Source organism: Rhinatrema bivittatum, unplaced genomic scaffold (assembly GCF_901001135.1).
Source record: "Rhinatrema bivittatum unplaced genomic scaffold, aRhiBiv1.1, whole genome shotgun sequence".
NCBI lineage: Eukaryota > Metazoa > Chordata > Amphibia > Gymnophiona > Rhinatrematidae > Rhinatrema > Rhinatrema bivittatum.
Genome location: NW_021820664.1, coordinates 123877 through 147601, shown reverse-complemented (window position 1 = coordinate 147601; position 23725 = coordinate 123877). Strand labels below are relative to the sequence as shown.

Below are 23725 nucleotides of genomic sequence, written 5' to 3'. Positions count from 1 at the left end.
AAGGTATTCACCAAGCTGGATCTTCGTGGGGCATACAACCTAGTCCGCATTCGTCCGGGAGATGAATGGAAAACCGCATTTAACACAAGGGATGGCCATTATGAATACTTAGTCATGCCCTTTGGCCTCTGCAATGCCTCGGCGGTTTTCCAAAACCTCATGAATGAGTTTCTCAGAGACATGCTACACTCCTCTGTCACTGTTTACCTCGATGATGTGCTTATATACTCCAAAGACTTGGAAATGCACCGCCAGGATGTCCGACGAGTACTACAGAAGCTGCGAGACAACCGGCTTTACGCTAAGTTGGAAAAATGCGTTTTCGAGCACGATTCGTTACCTTTCCTAGGGTACATTGTGTCTTCCAGCGGTTTTATGATGGACCCCGAGAAGGTGGCAGCGATCAGAGACTGGCCACAACCCCAAGGGGTGAAGGCACTCCAACGATTCCTGGGATTTGCCAATTTTTATCGGCAATTCATTCCTCACTATTCCCAGATGGTGGCTCCTCTGACGGCCCTCACCAGGAAGGGGACCGACGCCAAGAATTGGCCGGCAACGGCAACGCAAGCCTTCTGCGAATTGAAAGATGCCTTTCTCCAGGACACGTGCCTGCGCCACCCAGACCCCCAACGCCAGTTCCTCATAGAGGTGGACGCCTCAGACATAGCTGTGGGGGCGGTGTTAAGCCAACTGTCTGCCGGAGGCAAATCCCTGCCATGTTCATACTATTCCCGTAAGTTCACGCCGGCAGAGAGGAACTACGGCATCGGTGATAAGGAGTTATTGGCTATCAAGCTAGCTTTCGAGGCATGGCGTCAATGGCTCGAGGGGGCCCAGCACCCGATAATCATCTACACCAACCACAAGAACCTCGAGTACCTGTGCCGGGCCCAGCGCCTTAATCCCCGGTAGGCACGCTGGTCACTCTTTTTCAGCCGGTTCAATTTTTCCCTTCGTTATCGACCAGCGGCTAAGAACGTACGGGCGGACGAGCTTTCCCGTACAACCGAGACTGAAGACATACCTAATCCGCCTCAGTACATCTTGGACCCAGCCAAGGTCCTGCTGGCAGCTTCCGAGGTGGCTCCTGCAGGTAAGACGGTGGTGCCCTCTCATTCCCGCAAGAAGGTCAGCCTGGGCCACGATTCTCTGACCGCCGGGCACCCAGGAATCGCCAGGACTCTAGAACTTCTGACCGAGTTCTATTGGTGGCCGCAGGTCAAGAAGGATGTACAACTTTATGTCCAGTCGTGTCCTACCTGCGCCCAACAGAAACCTCTGCATGGATGTCCCTGGGGGCTCCTACAGCCACTACCCATTCCCACAGAGCCCTGGACTCACTTGTCCACAGATTTTATTGTGGATTTGCCGGTTTCTGAAAGGAAGACCGTGATCTGGGTCACGGTCAACTATTTCTCGAAAATGGCCCATTTCGTGCCTCTCGCCAAGCTACCTTCAGCGCCAGAACTGGCTAACCTCTTCATAGAGCATGTCTTCCTACTACATGGCCTCCCTTCGCATATTACCTCTGACCATGGTCCACAGTTTACGGCGAAGTATTGGAGGTCCCTCTGTAGGAAGTTCGGGGTTCGGTTGGACCTCACAACTGCCTTCCACCCTTAGGCCAATGGCCAGGTCGAACGGACTAACCGAACTCTGAAGACCTTCCTCCGAGCTTTCATTGAGGATCTACAAGATGACTGGGTCAGCCTGTTACCATGGGCTGAGTTCTCATATAACCGCCACAAGCACTCTGCAACTGACCGGTCCCCGTTTCAGCTCGTTTATGGAAAGAGCCCCAGACCTCCATTGCTTTTGCCTTTGACAGTCTCCTCGCCGGCGGTTCAACTTACTGCACAGCAGTTGCATGCCCTATGGACTTCTTCCCAGGAGAAGCTCTGAACAGCCTCCGCCAAGGCGAAGAAATACGCCGACAGACTACGGCGGCCGGCCCCAGTCCTCCTTCCAGGGAGCAAGGTCTGGTTGAGCACCAGGAATATTCGACTACGGTTCCCTTCTATGCGCCTGGCTCCCAGGTATATTGGCCCATTTACTGTAGCAGAGTGAGTTGGGGCGGTGTCCTACTGCCTGCGATTACCATCCACTCTACGGATTCACAACGTATTCCACGTATCCTTGCTTAAGCCTGTGGTGCTCTCCTCCTTTCATGACAAACCTCCAGAACCCACTACTGCTGAAGCTGAGACCGACGGCATCTCTGCGGTGAAGGAGGTTCTGGACATCCTGTTCCATCGTCGCAAGTGGGAGTACCTCCTCTCGTGGGAGGGGTACGGTCCAGAGGAAAACTCCTGGGTTCCTTCCTCCAATATCCTGGATAAAAGCCTCCTCTGTCAGTTCCATCTCGATCACCCAGGCCTCCAGGGTGGGGGCACAGGATGGGGGTTACTGCTACGGGCCGGGCCGTGCCCCAGTCCCTTCCCCTACCTTGGGGCTGGCCCGGCCCGCGAGAGTCCTTCCCCGGCCTCCCAGGCCTGTTCCGCGGCCTGCAGCGGCGTCTCCACTGCAAGGGAGATGCCGCCGACTCCCCGTTGCTGGCCCCGCCCCCTAGGCATGCGCGCGTGCAGGGGCTCCAGTCTTAAAGGGGCCAGTGTGGGAAGCCTAGGACAGCTCCTAGCATAATGTCAGACGCTGCAGGGTATATTACCCTGCAACTGGGATTGGATACTCGCCTTGCAATGAGGTTCCTCAGCTTGTCTGAGTGCTAGTTGCCGCTGTATCCTTGGATTGCTTCATCTTTGACCCGGCTTGCTTCCTGACTTGTCTCCTGCTTCCGCCCCTTGGTTTTGGTATCGTCATCGGACTTCTGGCTTCTGACCTGGCTCCGTTTCACGACTTCGTCTTCGGCTTCTGTTTCTGGCTTGGTATTGTCTTCTGACCTTCTGGCTTCCAACCCAGTTCCATCCCCGACTCCTTCTTCTGCTTCGTCTTTGGCTCTGGTGTGGATCTCTGACTCCTGGCTCCTGACCCGGCTTCACTCCTGGACTCCAACTTTGGCTTCTTCCTCATTTCAGGTATCTGGTACTTGCTGGCCCAGAGGTTTCTCCTAAGTCCCAGAGGCTCGGGTTCTCATGGGCTCCTCCCGGGGGAGCTGCGGGCTTCCGTGGGTGAAGACTCTTCATCCACCTGGGTCTAGTCATCGTCCATCTCTTCAGCCGCTGCCAGGGTCCTTGGTCGCATAGGACTCCACCTAAGACCAAGAGGTCCGGGTCCCTACGGGCTCCTCCTGGGGGGACCTCGGAATTCCAGTGGTGAAGCCTCCTCTGAGTCTCTTCCGAGTCGCCTCCTGGCTGAAACGCTTGCTATGGCCTTCCATAGCATACCATCCTCTGTCCCAACCAGCCCAAGGGTCCATGAACGTAACACACTAGGCCCCTGTGGTTTCTGTTACCGGTTGACAGAACAGCTTTCCCTGCAGAGAATCCAGTTATCTCCCTGCCTCTAGAAGACACAGTAGTTCGGATGTCCGGTCAGCATCAGCAGACTGAAATCACCTTAGCTGCATAAAGAGAGAAATTGTCAGCAGAAAAAAGAAGGGGATATTGCCCCTGGTATAAGGCCTGGATAAGACCTCATTTGGAATACTGGTGACCGCACCTTCAATAGGATATAAACCAGATGCAGTTGGTCCAGGGGGTGGTTACTAAAATGATCAGTGGCCTTTGTTCTAAAGTACATGAGGATGGATTAGAATATCGAAACATGTATACCCTAGAGGAAAGGAGAGATAGGAGAGGCATGATAATATTTAAATATTTCTAAGGTTTCCATGAACAGGAGGTGAGCCTCTTTCAAAGGAAAGGAGGCTCTAGAACAAGAAGCCTTTAGATTTGCCTTCGGCTAAGGATGTTCATTTACATGTCGCAAGGCTCATTCTTTTGGGGGTGTTGTTTTGTTGAATGATTTACCTGTGGAGTTAAGGGAACTTGCTGATTTAAAACTGTTTCGTAAAACTGTAAAGGGAATTTTATTCAGAGAGCTTTTACGTAATTTGTATTACTGATTGCTTATTGTTCGTTTGTTCTATAATAATGTTTTATGTGTGTATTGTAATCCGCTTAGTATGTCATCACCATTATAGGCAGAATAAAAGTGTTTTAAGTAAGTAAATAAATAAATCAAGGGGTCATCAGGGCAAAAGGGAGTAGACTCGAGAGTAATCTAAGGAAATATTTATTTACAGAGAGGGTGGTGAATTCATGGAACAACTTCCCATAAAGGTGGTAGAGACAAGGACAGTATCTGAATTTGAGAAAACATGGGATAAACACGGGATCTCTGGGGGGAGTGGTAGGGATTGTAAAGCTGAATAGTTGGTGTGACTGGGCAGACTAGGTAGTCCTTATGATCTTATTCAGCTATCACGTTTCTATGTTTCTAACAGAACCTCCTCTTTTTTAACAGTTTTGTAAAAATCCTGCATTAAATCTCTATCCATTTCTTCTGCCTGTGATGGAAGTCTCTATATTACCCCAATATAAATAGATGTTCCATTCCCTCTTTCCAGAGAGACCCACAGTGCCTCCTCTTTACCTTGCAAGCCTGCAGTTCTGTTGCTTTATTATTATTTAATTATATATATAGTGCCATTCTTCCTACCCTGTCCTTCTTGAACAGACTGTAGTCAGGTATAACTATTTCCCAGTCATGGGCTTTCCATGTACCAAATCCAAGCCAGTCTCTTCCATGTCTGCCTCTAGATCCAGGACTTTATTTCCCATACTTTCCAGATGTTTTATTTCTCCATGTTTTACTTATCCAAGGGCTTTTTTCACCCGACCTCCACTATTATAGTTTAAGTTCTCCTCTGTAGGTTTATCAGGCTAATCTGGAAGACATTTCACCTCTTCTGCAATCTGCATTGTACAAATCAACTCCTCTTGCTGGTACCTTTCATTGATTCAAATGATAGAAATTCATCAGTCATATCAAATTTGTAGTTAATTCCTCTGACTGTGTATGTAAAACCACTCCCCCAAATCCACCCCACCCCCCAAACCCACCCCGAGTTGAAAGTGTCCTCTCTTACGGTAGTAAATACATAGCATGTCACAATGACTCTCTCTCTCTCCCCCCCATGCAAACACAAGGCTAACATGCTTTAGTTACTCTATCGCATTCCATGCTAGCAGAACCTCATTTCCATTAACTCCTCCTATTTACATAGTAAATGTAAAATTTGCATACTAACGCATTTTGATGATTGACCCAATTAGTTAGCCAGATAGGTATATCTGCCTAACTTTAGACCTGCCCTAAAGCATGTCCAGAGTTAGCAAGTTGGGTTAATTGGCTAACTCCGCTCCTCCCAGAAATGCTATTGCCCACACCCGGAATGCCCCTGACTTAACCGAATGTATTTTAGCCAGATAACTTGTTATCTAGCTAGAATATAGCCAGGTAAGATTTTTAAAATTGAGATTTGGCCATTTAGACAGATAACTTTCCAGTTATCCATCTAAATGGCTTTTGAATATCGACCCCAATGATCCTTGGCAATCTCTCTGTGCTGTCTTGGATCTTGGCAGCTGGCAGAAAGCACACCTTTCAGGATAGCATGTCTAGTCGGCAGTCGGTCGCCTCTGCGACACCAAATACTACTTTGCTTTGCTTCCTACACTCAGTGGTTGCTGAGTCTGACGTTTCGAGGCTCACAAATTTCAGTTCCTCCACTTGCACTTCCAGAGCTGCATACCAGTTCTTCAGCTCGAGTGAAGGTGGGGTTAGGTGAGGATTCTGCTGGCTTTGGTATTCTGTGACCAGCTGTCATCTTCTGCTCCAGTTTTTATTTCTCCTCCACTGGAGTTTCCATCTGAGAAAAAGATGGAAAACTGGACAAGCTGGACACAGATTACCACAGCCAGTAGAGTCCTCCTTACAGGCATACATTTGAAAATTCAACCATATATATATATATACGTTCCTGAAATATTTCTGTGCACTAAATAGCAGTTGTAAGCGTGTGGCAGGATATATGGTGGGATAATTTTCAAAATGATCTTATGTGCATAAAATTGGTGAGCCTTCTGCACATATTTCCCAGCTCATTTATGAGCCGTTACAAATTTACTCCTAAAATACTTGGGAATTTATTTATGGCCTGATATTGGGGGACTTTATAAATTTAATTCCAGGCTTTTGCTAGCTTTCTTCAGGGAGGAGGCCAGAATGGGGCAGGGTTTATTTGTTAGCTGGTTGGGAAGGAGCAAGAAAGTTGTCAAATGAAGATATGGGATAATGATTTATGTAATAAATGTAAAATCTATACTGGTACACTTGCCATAGGCTGAAAAAAGTTTGGAAAAAGTAATTTTAAGTCCTGAACACTTCTCTACAATAATGCACCCTTCCCACAGGCTCGTACTTGTCATGTATGTTTGAGCTGTAAGCTCCGTGGAGCGGGGACTGTCAATTACATGTATTTCTTTATTTATAAACTTTTTTTTATACCGATATTAGTAGCGACATCATATCGGTTTACAGTATAACAGCAGGTGGAAATTACAATAAACAGGTAATGGGAAAGGGATTGCAAAGGAACAAAGAATTAGTAAGAAGGGAAGCATGAACCAGTAAAATATCAATCAGTAAAATATCAACCAGTAAAATGTATCTATAGAGTAGAGTAGTAAATAGTAGTAGACAAACTACAGAAAGGTCAGCCCAGTTCATTTTATTGGAAGGGGAAAGACTCCGAGATGATGGGATTCATGGAAAAGATGAAAAGATTTGTTCATGTATCTGTTTTACTAGCCAAGAAAATGTATTCTGCTCTGTTGGACTGGAGAGCAAGTAACTTGGGGGAAAAATATAAAATTAGTAGGAAGTATGTAAAAAAATAATGGATTCGTCAAAAAATAGAGTCAAGATGGAAAGTACACAATTATGCTGTGTCCCATGACTGCAACCAGGTTCAAGATCTGTGAGCGACATATCCTAGGCTTCATTCCAGTCAAGAATGGGGATGGACACCAATGAATGCATGTGAAAGTTTTTTTTTCTCAAGAGTATTGTATGATCTTGGAGGGGAAAACAGGAAGAAAGCAAAGGAAAATCCCTTCCAGTACATGATGGGCCTTGCATTGTATGTACTGGCAAGGTTAGACAATTTGTTGGAAACAATTTGAAGTTGAGTGGCCTACAAAACTGAATGTAATTACAATACTGGAATAGATTAGACTCAATTAAAATATTGAAAAAAAAAAAAAGAAATCCAAGGACCAAAACATCATTTGGGAGGGGAATGATTAGCAGTTCCCAGACAGGAAAGATGCCCTGGGGATCGTGGTCTGTGGTCATGGTCGTGGTCTGTGATGACCTGCCGGTAGCTGGTTTGACAAAGCAGAGGGGAGGAGGGGAGAGAGAGATGCTAGCCTGCTCTCCAAGATAGCTGCTGGTTTGCAAGTGGAGAGGCGTTTCTGGCGGGAAGCCCAGGCCCCACCTTTCTCAGATACTCTATCACTCAGATAAGGTCTTTCTGCCTCTTCTGCTAATTCCCGTGATTAATATTCCATATCTCTCCTTTACAGGCTGACATCTTGAATGCCACAACACCAGACTCTGCTTATTTGGTAAGAGAATTTGTGCTGTAAATAGAAGAAAGATATCTTCCCCCATATACAGTCTACTGTATCCTCTCATGTACGCCATGGGATAGATGCCACTTCTTCGAAAGATTCTCACTGAAGCTATCTTCTGCTGACCACGGTGATCTTGTCACCAAGGTCAAGCCTTTAAAATATCATTCCCGACAAAGACGTCTCAGATGAGGATTCATCAGGGGGAATAAGAAAAGCTTATGTTATCAGAGCGTTTTTGTAAGTGATCAATGGGTCTTCAATGCAGCTGTCCTTACATATGATATTGAAATTGTTACTTTGTATCTGACTCGCAGCAGAGTAATTCTCCCAAATGCGACCAATGTGTCAACGGTTCTACATAATCAACGGAAGATAGCTTCAGTGATAATCTTTTGGAGAAGCGGCAGGCTTTCACTTTTGAGTGCAGCATTAATGAAGAATATACTATTCCATATGTCAAACACAATTTAAGACACTGTTTTTTTAAACTTTGGTGTAATTTGTTATTACAATAATATTTCATGTAATGTTTTTGAATCATTATTTAGTTGCATATGTATATGAAAAGTTTACATGTGAGAGCTGCATTATTGGTGAGAATGATCGATGTTAGTTCATATGGTTTTTGACAATTGCTCATGCTTACTATTTTAAATACACTTATATATGATGTCCACATTTAAAGATATTTAAAGTGAATGCATTTTTTGACATCATCATAGGGGACCCCTTCTATCCCTTTTATCATGTTTGTTGCTCTCCTCTGCACCTTTTTTACTTTCAATGTATCTTTTTTGCGATGGGGCAACCAGAACTGCACATAATACTAAAGCTGCAGTCACACCATAGTTCTACATAGAGGCAATATGATATTTTCCATTTTCTTCTCCATTCCTTTCCAAACCTTCCTTTCGCTTCTTTGATCACCGCTGCACACTGAGCTGAGGACTTCAGCGTATTGTCCATTGTGTGGTATACCAAGGGATGGTAAATTTCAAAGCGGTGAGTGGACACACATTCACGTGTATGTGTCAGCGCATGCCCAGATACAAGGCCATTTTATAATGTGCACGCACATTATAAAATAGCCAGGGTTCATGGACATGTGCACCCAATTTTAAGGGTGCACGCATCCATCCATGTAAATCGGGTTTCTACCATGTAACTCAGGGTATTTTAAAATGGGCGCGCGTCCACGCCATAAATAGTTTCACCAGTTCATCCACCAGTTCACCCAATCTAATGTTAAGTCCTCCAAAGCCCCCCCTAGTTACCCCAGACCCTTTAAATCCCTCCAAAATGGCTGGGTTTTTGTTTTTTTTTAAACTTACACCTCCTCCATAGCAGAAGTAAGCTTGCGTGGCACTGGTCCTGGGCACGCCGACCGGGGTGCATTCGTATTTCTGCGCACATCTCTCGGCTATGCTCCACCCAGACTATGCCCACACCACGCCTCTTATTTAAATTCAGTGAGATCTGCATGCTGTGGGAGATACGCATGGCAAGTGGGCGCCTTTTAAAATCTGGTCGTTGCACGCAAGCCCAATTTGTGCGCACATCTCCTCACTGATGCGCCTGCCGGCCTTTTAAAATCTACATCTTAGTGAATGACCCTCCCCCCCTTTAGCTTTCCTGACGTGTAGAACCCTCACCTTTGAATGACCCATCACTGCTTGCATTCTAATTCTGACCCACATCATACGGTGATCACTGGATCCCAGATGATCATCCACTATGACCAGAAATACTTCTCCACTGGTAAGCACTAGGCCCCTGTGGTTTCTGTTACCGGTTGACAGAACAGCTCTCCCTGCAGAGAATCCAAGATCTCCCTGCTTCTAGAAGACACCGCAGTTCGGATGTCCCGGTCAGCATCCGGCACATTGAAATCACCTTGGCTGCATAGGGAGAGAAATTGACAGCAGAAAAAAGAAGGGGATATTGCCCCAGTATAAGGCCTGGGTAAGACCTCATTTGGAATGTTTTCTACAATTCTGGTGACCGCACCTTCAACAGGATATAAACCAGATGCAGTCGGTCCAGGGGGTGGTTACTAAAATGATCAGTGGCCTTTGTTCTAAAGCACATGAGGTTGGATTCGAAGATCTAAACATCTATACCCTAGAGGAAAGGAGAGATAGGAGAGACATGATAACATTTAAATATTTCTAAGGTTTCCATGAACAGGAGGTGAGCCTCTTTCAAAGGAAAGGAGGCTCTAGAACAAGAAGCCTTTAGATTTGCCTTCGGCTAAGGATGTTCCTTTACATGTCGCAAGGCTCATTCTTTTGGGGGTGTTGTTTTGAGGAATGATTTACCTGTGGAGTTAAGGGAGCTTTCTGATTTAAAACTGTTTTGTAAAACTGTTAAGGGAATTTTATTCAGAGAGCTTTTATGTAATTTTTATTGCTGATTGCTTATTGTTCGTTTGTTCTATAATAATGTTTTATGTGTTTATTGTAATCCGCATAGTATGGCATCACCACTATAGGCGGAATAAAAGTGTTTTAAGTAAGTAAGTAAATAAATAAATCTACGTGTCATCAGGGTGAAAGGGAGTAGACTCGAAAGTAATCTAAGGAAATATTTCTTTACAGAGAGGGTGGTGAATTCATGGAACAGCTTCCCATAAAGGTGGAAGAGACAAGGACAGTATAAACATGGGATCTCTGGGGGGAGTGGTAGGGATTGTAAAGCTGAATAGTTGGTGTGACTGGGCAGACTAGATAGGCCATATGATCAATTCAGCTATCACGTTTCTATGTTTCTAACAGAACCTCCTCTTTCATAGAAATTTTGTAAAAATCCTGCATTAAATCTCTATCCATTTCTTCTGCCTGTGATGGAAGTCTCTATATTACCCCAATATAAATAGATGTTCCATTCCCTCTTTCCAGAGTGACCCACAGTGCCTCCTCCTTACCTTGCAAGCCTGCAGTTCTGTTGCTTTATTATTATTTTCTTATATATATAGTGCCATTCTTCTTACCCTGTCCTTGAATAGACTGTAGTCTAGTATAACTATTTCCCAGTCATGGGCTTTCTATGTACCAAATCCAAGCCAGTCTCTTCCATGTCTGCCTCTAGATCCAGGACTTTATTTCCCATAATTTCCAGATGTTTTTTTTCCCCATGTTTTACTTACCCAAGGACTTTTTTCACCCAACCTCCACTATTCCAGTTTAAGTTCTCCTCTGTAGCTTTACCAGGCTATTCTGGAAGACATTTCACCTCTTCTGCATTGTACAAATCATCTCCTCTTGTTGGTACCTTTCATCGATTCAAATGATAGAAATCCATCAGTCATATCAAATTTGCAGTTAATTCCTCTGACTGTATATGTAAAACCACTCCGCCAAATCCACCCCACCCCCCAAACCCGCCCCGAGTTGAAAGTGTCCTCTCTTACAGTGGTAAATATATAGCATGTCACAATGACTCTCTCTCTCTCTCCCCCATGCAAACACAAGGCTAACATGCTTTAGTTACTCTATTGCATTCCATGTTAGCAGAACCTCATTTCCATTAACTCTTCCTATTTACATAGTAAATGTAAAATTTGCATACTAACGCGCATTGCGATATTTATCGTACGCGATAGGGTCCTAATGCATTTTGATGACTGACCTGATTAGTTAGCCAGAAAGGTATACTTTGTTAACTTTAGACCTGTCTTAAATTGTGGCCAGAGTTAGCAAGTTGGGTTAATTGGCTAACTCCGCTCCTCCCAGAAATGCTATTGCCCCAACCCGGAATGCCCCTGACTTAACCGAATGTATTTTAGCCAGATAACTTATCTAGCTAGAATATAGCCAGGTAAGAGTTTTAAAATTGAGATTTGGCCATTTAGACGGATAACTTTTCAGTTATCCGTCTAAATGGCTTTTGAATATCGGCCCCAATGATCCTTGGCATTCTCTCTGTGCTGTCTTGCATCTTGGCAGCTGGCAGAAAGCACACCTTGCAGGATAGCATTTCTAGTCGGCAGTCGTCACCTCTGAGTCACCAACCACTAGGGATGTGAATCGTTTTTGAACGATTAAAATTATCGTCAGATAATTTTAAAATCGTCCAAAATCGTTAGAGCACACGATACAATACAAATGCCCACGATTTATCATCAGGGGCATTTGTATTGTATCGTTAAATAGGGGGCGGGAAAACCGGCACACCAAAAAAACCCTAAAACCCACCCCGAACCATTAAAACAAACCCCCAACCTCCCGAACCCCCCCAAAATGTTTTAAATTACCTGGGGTCCAGTGGGGGGATCACGGCGCTATGTCCCGCTCTCTGGCCACGGCTGCTGTTAAGAGAAATGGCGCCGGTGGCCCTTTGCCCTTATCATGTGACAGGGCAAAGGTAGCGCCGGCGCCATTTTGTTCCTGGCTCCTGAAGTCACGCATGCAGGAGATCGCTCCCGGACCCCCTCTGGACCCCCAGGGACTTTTGGCCAACTTGGGGGGGGCCTCCTGACCCCCACAAGACTTGCCAAAAGTCCAGCGGGGGTCCGGGAACGACCTCCTGCACGCGGGCCGTATTGCCAATCTTCAAAATGGCGCCGGGGCCACCTTTGCCGGTGCCACCTTTGCCGTATTGCCAATCTTCAAAATGGCGCCGGCGCTACCTTTGCCCTCACTATGTCCTACGGGCGACGGTCGCCCGTAGGACATAGTGAGGGCAAAGGTAGCGCCGGCGCCATTTTGAAGATTGGCAATACGGTCCACGTGCAGGACCCCCGTTGGACTTTTGGCGTCTTGTGGGGGTCAGAAGGCCCCCCCAAGCTGGCCAAAAGTCCCTGGGGGTCCAGCGGGCGTCCGTGAGCGATCTCCTGCACGCGTGACGTCAGGAGCCAGGAACAAAATTGCGCCGGCGCTACCTTTGCCCTGTCATATGATAAGGGCAAAGGGTCACCGGCGCCATTTCTCTTAATAGCAGCCGTGGCCAGAGAGCGGGACATCATGCCGGGATCGTGCTGGGATCCCCCCCCCCACTGGACCCCAGGTAATTTAAAACATTTTGGGGGGGGGGGGGGTTCAGGAGTGTGGGGGATTTTTTTTAAAGATTCGGGGTGGGTTTTAGGGTTTTTTTGGTGTGCCGGTTTTCCTGCCCTCCCCCGATTTACGATTTTTAACGATTTCAAAACAAAACAAACCACGACGATCCGATTTCCCTCCCCCCCAGCCAAAATCGATCGTTAAGACGATCGATCACACGATTCATACCTCTACCAATCACTACTAGGCTTTGCTTCCCTCACTCAGTGGTTGCTGAGTCTGAAGTTTCGAGGCTTACAAGTTTCAGTTCCTCCACTTGCACTTCCAGAGCTGCATACCAGTTCTTCAGCTCCAGTCAAGGTGGGGTTAGGTGAGGATTCTGCTGGCTTTGGTATTCTGTGACCAGCTGTCATCTTGTGCTCCAGTTTTTACTTCCCTTCCACTGGAGTTTCCATCTGAGAAAAAGATGGAAAACTGGCAAGCTGGACAAAGATTACCACAGGGAGTAGAATCCTCCTTACAGGCATATGTTTGAAAATTCAACCATATATGTATATACTTTCCTGAAATATTTCTGTGCACTAAATAGCAGTTGTAAGCGTGTGGCAGGATATTTGGTGGGCTAATTTTCAAAATGGACTTGTGTGCATAAAATTGGTGAGCCTTCTGCACATATTTCCCAGCTCATTTATGAGCCGTTACAAATTTACTCCTAAAATACTTGGACTTTATAAATTTAATTCCAGGCCTTTGCTAGCTTTCTTCAGAGAGGAGGCCAGAATGGGGCAGGGTTTATTCGTTAGCTGGTTGGGAAGGAGCAAAAAAGTTGTCAAATGAAGATATGGGATGATGATTTATGAAATAAATGTAAAATCTATACTGGTACACTTGCCATAGGCTGAAAGAAGTTTGGAAAAAGTAATTTTAAGTTCTGAACACTTCTCTACAATAATTCACTTCCTACAGGCTCGTGCTTGTCATGTTTGTTTGAGCTGTAAGCTCCATGGAGCGGGGACTGTCTTTTACATGTATCTGTAGAGTAGTAGTAATAAGTAGTAGTAGACAAACTACAGAAAGGTCAGCCCAGTTCATTTTATTGGAAGGGGAATGGGAAAGACTCCGAGATGATGGGATTCATGGAAAAGATGAAAAGATTTGTTCATTTATCTGTTTTACTAGCCAAGAAAATGTATTCTGCTCTGTTGGACTGGAGAGCAAATAACTTGAGGGGAAAATAAAAATTAGTAGGAAGTATGTAAAAAAATAATGGATTTGTCAAAAATTAGAGTCAAGATGGAAAGTACACGATTATGTGGGGAAAGTATAAAAATGCTGTATCCCATGACTGCAACCAGGTTCAACATCTGTGAGCACCATATCCCAGGCTTCATTCCAGTCAAGAATGGGGATGGACACTAATGAATGCATGTGAAAGATTTTTTTTTCCCAAGAGTATTGTATGATCTTGGAGGGAAAACAGGAAGAAAGCAAAGTAAAATCCCTTCCAAAACATGATAGGCCTTGCATTGTATGTACTGGCAAGTTTAGACAATTTGTTGGAAACAATTTGAAGTTGAGTGGCCTACAAAACTGAATGTAATTACAATACTGGATTAGATTAGACTCAATTAAAATATTGAAAAAAAAAAAGAAATCCAAGGACCAAAACATCATTTGGGAGGGGAATGATTAGCAGTTCCCAGACAGGAAAGAGGCCCCGGGGATCGTGGTCTGTGGTCGTGGTCTGTGATGACCTGCCAGTAGCTGGTTTGACAAAGCAGAGGGGAGGAGGGGAGAGAGAGATGCTAGCCTGCTCTCCAAGATAGCTGCTGGTTTGCAAGCGGAGAGGCATTCCTGGCGGGAATCTCAGGCCCCACTGTTGATTCAAGAGAAACTACAGCAGATGTAACCTGAAACCAGACTTTATTAGAGAAAGCCAAAGACAAAGGGACAGGGACTTTTAGGCGTCATAGTGGATAACACATTGAAATTGTCGGTTCAGTGTGCTGTGCAGTCAAAAAAGCAAACAGAATGTTGGGAATTATTAGAAAGTGAATGGTGAACAAAATGGAAAATGTCATAATGCCTCTGTATCGCTCCATGGTGAGACCGCAACTTGAATACTGTGAACAATTCTGGTCGCCACATCTCAAAAAAATATAATTGCGACGGAGAAGGTACAGAGAAGGGCTACCAAAATGATAAGGGGAATGGAACAGCTCCCCTATGAGGAAAGACTAAATAGGTTAGGACTTTTCAGCTTGGAGAAGAGACGGCTGAGGGGGGGATATGATAGAGGTGTTTAAAATCATAAGAGGTCTAGAACAGATAGATGTGAATAGGTTATTTACTCTTTCGGATAATAGAAAGACTAGGGAGCACTCCATGAAGTTAGCATGGGGCACATTTAAAACTAATCAGAGAAAGTTCTTTTTTACTCAACGCACAATTAAACTCTGGAATTTGTTGCCAGAGGATGTGGTTAGTGCAGTTAGTGTAGCTGTGTTTAAAAAAGGATTGGATAAGTTCTTGGAGGAGAATTCCATTACCTGCTATTAAGTTCACCTAGAGAATAGCCACTGCCATTAGTAACGGTAACATGGAATAGACTTAGTTTTGGGGTACTTGCCAGGTTCTTGTTGCCTGGATTGGCCACTGTTGGAAACAGGATGCTGGGCTTGATGGACCCTTGGTCTGACCTAGTATGGCATATTCTTATGTTCTTATGGACCGGAACAAAGCATGAGGAAATAATTTGTCCCGGGGGAGTAACACAGGTCCTTACAATCTTATTACACCCAGTTACTCAACTTTTAGAGCAGTGTGCATGGCATTATAAACCCACCATACTGACCAATCAGAGCATATTCAGAGTGTTGCTTTTAGATAAGTGCGGTACATTTGATTTGAGTATGTATTAGACCAATCAGCTAATGGGTCTGGGGTGTTGGCTCATTGCATTCCAGCAATGAGCAGGGTCCTCTGCTTTCTTTGTCTAAAAACTAGTATTCAGGAATACAGTAGAAATGAGGTGCCTCAAAAAGTCAGTGCATAATACTACATACATCCCCCTCTTGAAGGGTTACACCTAGGAACCCTTCACATAGGGGCAGGGCCGTGGGTGCCTGTCTTAGGTTGTCCCTTACATCCTAAACTAGCCTTAGGTAAAGAAATCTTACCCGTCTTTGGCTAAGCCCACTGTTTTTCCCTACCCATCTGATTCATGGGGTAACTCATGCATGTCCATCATTAAGCGCTGACAGATAGTAGTTACTTCATCTTGTACTGCAGATGGAGAGTTGTCCATAATTTTCAGTCCGGGCATCCTAGGCATGGCTGCAGCAATGAAGATCCAAATCATCGAAGGCAGAGGTACATGCATGGTAGGCAAAAGCATAGCAAAACTCCAATACCTCATTGCTGTCCTGCAGGTTATTGATGGCGCTATTTACTTTTATGACAACAACATGTAGCAGTGAAAGCAATCACTGTATGGACATTTCTAATTCAACTGTGGCAGTCACCTGTCCAAAAGGTGATCCAGCTGTGGATGGGAAGGCATCTAAACGAGTTTTGGTCAAAGGGTATATGCTGTTAATGTAGTTGAGAGCTAGTTGTACTGCTTCATCTTTGGGTGCTTCTGGGGAAGCGGGGCTAATACCCATCTTAGATCAATGGTATGTCTGAGTGTAATCGGGGATAATCATAGAAACAAGTGACAGCTGACTCTGTGAGAAGGTCTTTAGCATGCTATGTAGTCTAAAACAAAACAATGTACTTCGCAGGGTTGCTAAACCATCAGTGTGAATCTTTGCACAGAAAAAGGAAGAAATGTAGTAGAATAAAAAAACAGAAATAAGGAAACAAAAAGGCATAATAACTAGATACATATAACAATCAATTATCGCATCACACATACACCACCTTTTTCAGATACTCTATCACTCAGTTAAGGTCTTTCTGCCTCTTCTGTTAATTCCCGTGATTAAAATTCCATATCTCTCCTTTACAGGCTGACACCTTGAATGCCACAACACCAGACTCTGCTTATATGGTAAGAGAATTTGTGCTGTAAATAGAAGAAAGATATATTTCCCCATATACAGTCTACTGTATCCTCTCATGTACACCATGGGATAGATGCCGCTTCTTCGAAAGATTCTCACTGAAGCTATCTTCCGCTGACCACGGTGAACTTCACCAAGGTCAAGCCTTTAAAATATCTTTCCCGACAAAGACCTCTCAGATGAGGCTTCATCAGGGGGAATAACGAAAAGCTTATGTTATCAGAGCATTTTTGTATGTGATCAATGGGTCTTCGATGCAGCTGTCCTTACATATATTCAAATTGTTACTTTGTATCTGACTTGCAGCAGAGCAATTCTCCCAAAAGCGACCAATGTGTCAACGGTTCAACATAGTCAGCGGAAGATAGCTTCAGTGATAATCTTTTGGAGAAGTGGCAGGATTTCACTTTTGAGTGCAGCATTAATGAAGAATATACTATTCCATATGTCAAACACAATTTAAGACACTATTTGTTTTTTTAAACTTTGGTGTAATTTGTTATAATAATATTTCATGTAACATTTTTGAATCATTTTTTAGTTGCATATGTATCTGAAAAGGTTACATGTGAGTGCTGCATTATTGGTGAGAATGATCGATGTTAGTTCGTATGGTTTTTGACAATTGCTCATGCTTACTATTTTAAATGCACTTATATACGATGTCCACATTTAAAGATATTTAAAGTGTATGCATTTTTTGACATTATCATAGGGGAGCCCTTCTATCCCTTTTATCATGTTTGTTGCTCACCTCTGCACCTTTTCTACTTTCACTGTATCTTTTTTGAGATGGGGCAACCAGAACTGCACATAATACTAAAGCTTCAGTCGCACCATAGTTCTACATAGAGGCAATATGATATTTTCCATTTTCTTCTCCATTCCTTTCCAAACCATTCCTAACCTTCCGTTCGCTTTCTTGATCACCGCTGCACACTGAGCTGACAACGTCAACGTATTGTCCATAAGGACTCCGAGGTCCTTTTCCTGGATGGTGACTCCTAATACAGACCCAGCATTGTGTACCTATCGTTGAAAATGTTCCCCCATGTGTATCAGTTTACACTTGTCCATATTAAATTTCATCTACCATTTAGTTTCCCAGTCCCCCAGTCTCACAGGTTCCTCTGCAGTTCCTCAAAATCTGCTGTTTTAATTACTTTAAATACTTTTGTCATCTGCAAATTGGATCATCTCATAAGAACATAAAAACATAAGAAATTGCCATGCTGGGTCAGACCAAGGGCCCATCAAGCCCAGCATCCTGTTTCCAACAGAGGCCAAACCAGCCCACAAGAACCTGGCAAGAACCCAAACACCAAGAAGATCCCATGCTACTGATGCCAGTAATAGCAGAGGCCATTGACTAGGTCAACTTGCTTAATAGCAGGTAATGGACTTCTCCTCCAAGAACTTATCCAAACCTTTTTTGAACCCAGCTACACTAACTGCATTAAACACATCCTCTCACAACAAATTCCAGAGCTTAATTGTGCATTGAGTGAAAAAGAACTTTCTCTGATGAGTTTTAAATGTGCTACTTGCTAACTTCATGGAATGCCCCTAGTCCTTCTATTATCCGAAAGTATAAATAACCGATTTACATCTAGTTGTTCAAGACCTCTCATGATTTTAAAGACCTCTATCATATCCTCCCTCAGCTGTCTCTTCTCCAAGCTGAACAGCCCTAACCTCTTTAGCCTTTCCTCATAGGGGAGCTGTTCCATCCCCTTTATCATTTTGGTCGCCCTTCTCTGCTCCTTCTCCAGTGCAATTACATGTTTTTTGAGATATGGTGACCAGAACTGTACATAGTACTCAAGGTGCAGTCTCACCATGGAATGATACAGAGGCATTATGACATTTTCTGTTTTATTCACCATTCCCTTCCTAATAATTCCTGTTTGCTTTTTTGACTGCTGCAGCACACTGAGCCGATGATTTCAATGTATTATCCACTATGATGCCTAGATCTTTTTCCTTGGTGAGAGCTCCTAACATCGTGTAACTACAGCAAGGGTTATTTTTCCCTATATGCAACACCTTGCACTTATCCACATTAAATTTCATCTGCCATTTGGATGCCCAATCTTCCAGTCTCGCAAGGTCCTCCTGCAATGTATCACAATCCACTTGTGATTTAACTACTCTGAATAATTTTGTATCATCTGCAAATTTGATAACCTCACTTGTTATATTCCTTTCCAGATCATTTATAAATATATTGAAAGCACTGGTCTAAATACAGATCCCTGAAGCACTCCACTGTTTACTCTTTTCCACTGAAAATTGACCATTTAATCCTACTCTCTGTTTCCTGTCTTTTAACCAGTTTGTAATCCACGAAAGGACATCATCTCCTATCCCATGACTTTTTAGTTTTTTTAGAAGCCTCTCATGAGGGATTTTGTCAGACACCTTCTGAAAATCCAAATACACTTCATCTACTTCCCATGGGTAAATCCATGCTGTGTTCCATTAATCCATGTCTTTCTATATGCTCTGTGATTTTGATCTCTAAAATAGTTTCCACTCTTTTTCCCGGGACTGAAGTCAGGCTCACTGGTCTAGTTTCCTGGATCGCCCCTGGAGCCCTTTTTAAATATTGAGGTTACATTGGCCACCTTCTCGCTCATTGCTCCCTTTTCCAGATCATTTATAAATAAATTAAAGAGCACCTGTCTAATTACAGATCCCTGGAGCATGCTACTGTTTACTTTCTCCATTTTAAAAACTGACAATTTAGCTCTACTCTCTGTTTCCTGTTTTCTAACCAGGTACCAATCTACTAAAAGCTGTTTTTCTTGGCTGTTCTGCTCCAGTATCATCCTCTCTTCTTCTGCTGCCTGCACTCTGAGTGGGAAGGGTGAGAAGCAGCTGGAGTAGGAAGCAGGGGGCTGTTCTCTGCTGAAAGCGATTCAGCACAGCTGGAAGGCAGCAACTCTCTAGATGTCCTACTGACTCCAGATTTTTGCCACTCTAAGCAGAGGTCTTGCTGTGCTTATTGGCAAATCTAGTGTGGCACAATGGTACTGAGGACTTGTAAAGAGATATTTCAATGTTTCTCCATTTGATTTTCAGGACTTACAGTTCAAAGATCAGTCTGTTTATTGTCATCTGAAGAAGTAAAAGCCAAGTGGATATTGACTTTCCCCAGTGGAAACAATCAATCAATCAATCAATCAATCAATCAAAACAGCACATCAGTGTAAAAAGAACTGGAATTTTGCCTGCCAAGAACACTGCAGTCTGTAACTGATGAGACCCATTCAATACCCATTGGAATATCTCTTGTTGGTGACATTGCAGTCTACAACTAATGGGATCTATTTAATAAGTGGAATATCGCCTGCTAGTAACACCAAAGATTGTAACTGATGGGATGCATTAAATTTGTGAAATCTCTCTTACTGGTAACACTGAAGACTGTAATGGGATCCATTGAATAAGTGGAATATCTCTTATTGGCAATACTGCAGCTTGTAACTGATGATAGGGTAAACCAGCTAGGGGGAAGCATAAACTCTTCTGCATCCCTCCCACACTTTTACGGCCGATGTAAAAAAAAAAAAAAGTGCTGAAAGTGGACACTGAGTGTTCAGTGACCTCTTTTCTAATGCTTCCCTAGGCACCTCTCCTGGGGGTGCCATGCAATATTTTAATTAGGAGTCGCGCTGACAAGGAAGTGCTAGGGTCAATTGCGCACCTCTAGCGCCTTCTTGACAGCGGGCATCCGGGAGAAGTCGATTGTCTGCTCCTGTCCGCCGGTTAAGAAAACAGATGCTGAATTTATCGGCATCTGTTTTCCTATCCGGCGCAGAGCCACGGGTTCAGAAAACAGACGTTGGTTAACTGAGCATCCATTTCTCTAACCTGACCACTGGCACTTTTTTTTGTTGTTTAATTTGTTTTTTAAATCTTTAAACTTTTTGTTCCTCCAACTTAATATCGCCACAATATTAAGTCGGAGGAAGTACAGAAAAGCAGTATTTCCTGCTTTTTTGTACAACTTTTAGGGGTGCTCAAAAATTAACACCTGCTCCAGGCTGGCATTCATTTCTGAGCTAAAAATGTGCAGATTGGATGCATTTTTTTTTGCATGTGGGGTGAATAACTAATAGCCTCAGTGACATGCATTTGCATGTGATGAGTGCTATTAGTTTTCAGTGCATTGGATGCGCATTGTGGAGGCACTAATCCCCTTATAGCACACGGGGGTGTGGACGTGCCTACAAAATGTGCGTCCAACTGCGGATTAAACAGTGCACTCCGCTGAGCACACTGTCTTGCATTGGCCCCTAATGTGTAAACTGCTTTAAACAGAGGGTAACTTTCAAAGGGATTTGAGGGAAAAATAATACTTTATTTCAGAAATGGCCCTTCTTAAAATTGAATTCAAATTCCAAAAAAAGAGAGGACACTAATCCAGTTACTACAAACCACTTATATCCAATTATTTAACTAATAGGGACAACATCATCATACTCTTAGTGCAACAATTTTAATCCACTGTCTCTCGCCATGCAATGGGCCGCAAACAGCATCAGCTGTTTAATAGCACTGTAACGTACTCACTTGATGTTGTACCCCAACCCTTCACCACCATTTATTTATATCCTAAACCCAAATTCTCTCTACCATCAATAGTTTTTTTTTATTTTATTTCAATTAGACTAACAAACTGACAAACTTAATGGTTAAAAATACTTAGCTCCCTTTAGCGTTCCAAAACACTGCCCCAACATGGACCATGTTTCGGCTGTCTCCAGCTTTCGTCAGGGGACACCTCGTATCAGCATATCTTATAGACGCCTCCTTTACCCAAATTCATTCACCTAAAATAAAACACTATTAAAAAAACATCCTCACCCAAAAAGGTAAATCCACTATCCTTTCATATATAACCCCGCTAGCCTTTCTACTCTTTATTTATAAAAGCTCCAACTCCACTTACTGGATGAGAGGTCAGTGAATTCTTTACTGTAAAGTAGAATCAAGTATACACCAAAGTGTTCCAATTACTTTCTACACCCATTCCTTTCTCCAGTATAATGGCGCTATGGCGTTTAAAACTACTTTCACTTCCTCCTCACTTTTATCCTCATTCCCCTCCCCGTAAGTCAAATCTGTCAATCTCAATTGTGCTCACCAACATACCCACCTTCAAAGGGCCAAAATCAGAACACAGACCAATCTATTTCCTTATTCAACCCCCCGGGGTTACCGTATTGAAATAATGAATCCACCTCTGCTCCTTTTGTAATAAAACATTATCAAAATTCCCACCCCGTAATGACGGCTTGAGTTGCTCAATTACTGCAAATCTTAAATCATCAAAGGAATGTCCATATGTTAAACAGTGTTGCACTAACAGCGCCTCAATGCGTTGTCTCACTATTGAGCTTCTGTGTTCCACCATCCTGACTCTAACGCTTCGCTTCGTTTTCCCCAATGTATAAAAGGGGGAAGGGGCACCATATCCCATAAATTACACCCATCGCTGAACAGTGTAGATTCTTAAACAAAATTTTCCCCCCTTAAAAAAAGGCAAAAGTTCCCCACTGAAAGATTGATCACAAACAGAGCACTTATTACATGGGTAATGTCCTCTTACTGTATTTTCTTGCAAGGAATTGATCTTAACCTCATCATCAAAATTTGAGTGTACTACAGTCCCTAATATGTTTGCCTCTTTTAAGCGCAAATCGAGGGACATTATTGAATATATGGTGTAACCCCAACAAGTGCCAGTGCCTCCTTATACTCTTCTGTATGCGATAAACATGAGGAGAGTAAGGTAACACACAAACCGTTCTGTCACCATGTACATCCTTCCCAGATCTTACTGAAGGAACCAATAGTAAATCTCTATTAGCCCAACGGGTCCTTTTATAAGCCCTTTTGAGAACATTCATAGGATAACCTCTCTGACGAAACCCCTGCATCATTTCTTTGGCCCTAAGTTTATACTCATTAGTATCTTAACATATTCTTCTCAGTCTTAAAAACTGACCAATGGGCAAATTCGATCTCAAATGCTGAGGGTAACAGCTCTCATACCTTAACAAAGTATTTTTATCTGTGGGCTTACGAAACAATGTAAGCTCGAAACCCCACTTTTATTTTAATAAAGACATCCAGATATGCCATTCCAGTTTTACTAAATACAGAGGTAAATTGGAGGTTCGGATCACATTTATTCAACCATCGAATAAAGGCATTGAAGGTTTCCTCCTCTCCTTGCCAAACAATCAAAACGTCATCTATATAACGTTTCCATGTTCTGATGTTAGCCCTAAATGGATTCTGGATCAACCAAGTAGCCTCAAAATTGCCCATATACAAGTTGGCCACATCGGGGGCCATCGATGCCCCCATCGCAATCCCCTTGATCTGCAGATAATATTTTCCATCAAACAGAAAATAATTATTATACAACACCATATCCACCAATGATGTTATAAAGTCCACCGGTATCCAATTTACAGACAGTGTCTTTCTTAGGACACTCTCGAGTCAATAATACAACTGGCATCATTTTGCGGTATATTTGTATATAGGGCAACCACATCCACTGTGGCTAATGCCAAATTTTCACAGGGAAAAATTTCTTTTGCCAAGTTGTTAAGTTGTACTATCATATCTGAGGAGTCCCTCGCTTTTACCGGGGATGACAAAAATTTGTCGACAAAAATTGACAAAGGCTCTAACAACGACCCTCTCGAGGAAACAATAGGTCTACCAGGTGGCTTTTGTAAGGTTTTATGTATTTTTGGCAGGACATATAGTACAGGGGTTTTTGGGAACTCCTCTGTTAGGAACCTACGCTCTCTCGAAGTGATCCATGACCTAAGAAATGCCTCCTCCAATCTCTGATCGATCATAGATTTTAGTCCCCTTGTGGGATCTTCATCCAAATTTCGATAATATGTGTTATCTCCTAGCTGTCTCAATACCTCCTCCTTTTAGTCCTGCACATTCATTACTACAACAGCGACACCCTTGTCAGCATTCTTGATTACTATAGAGGGGTTATTGGCGAATTCTCTTAAAGCTC

General features: G+C 43.5%; 1 protein-coding gene across 2 annotated transcripts in view; it reads left to right on the top strand.

Moving 5' to 3' along the window:
- LOC115081935 (carcinoembryonic antigen-related cell adhesion molecule 1-like) overlaps nt 1-21302 on the top strand; it is a 130889-nt gene extending 109587 nt beyond the window's left edge. Inside the window, exons 8-10 of one of the 2 annotated variants that reach the window (XM_029586182.1) lie at nt 7551-7592; nt 16611-16652; nt 19750-21302. In XM_029586182.1, coding sequence (XP_029442042.1) covers nt 7551-7592; nt 16611-16652; nt 19750-19797 — 132 coding nt within the window. In that variant the 3' untranslated portion in view covers nt 19798-21302. Of the gene's footprint in view, nt 1-7550; nt 7593-16610; nt 16653-19445; nt 19728-19749 lie in introns of those variants that run through there. The other variant, XM_029586183.1, reaches the window with a different exon arrangement.
- Nucleotides 21303-23725: the final 2423 nt, after the last annotated feature.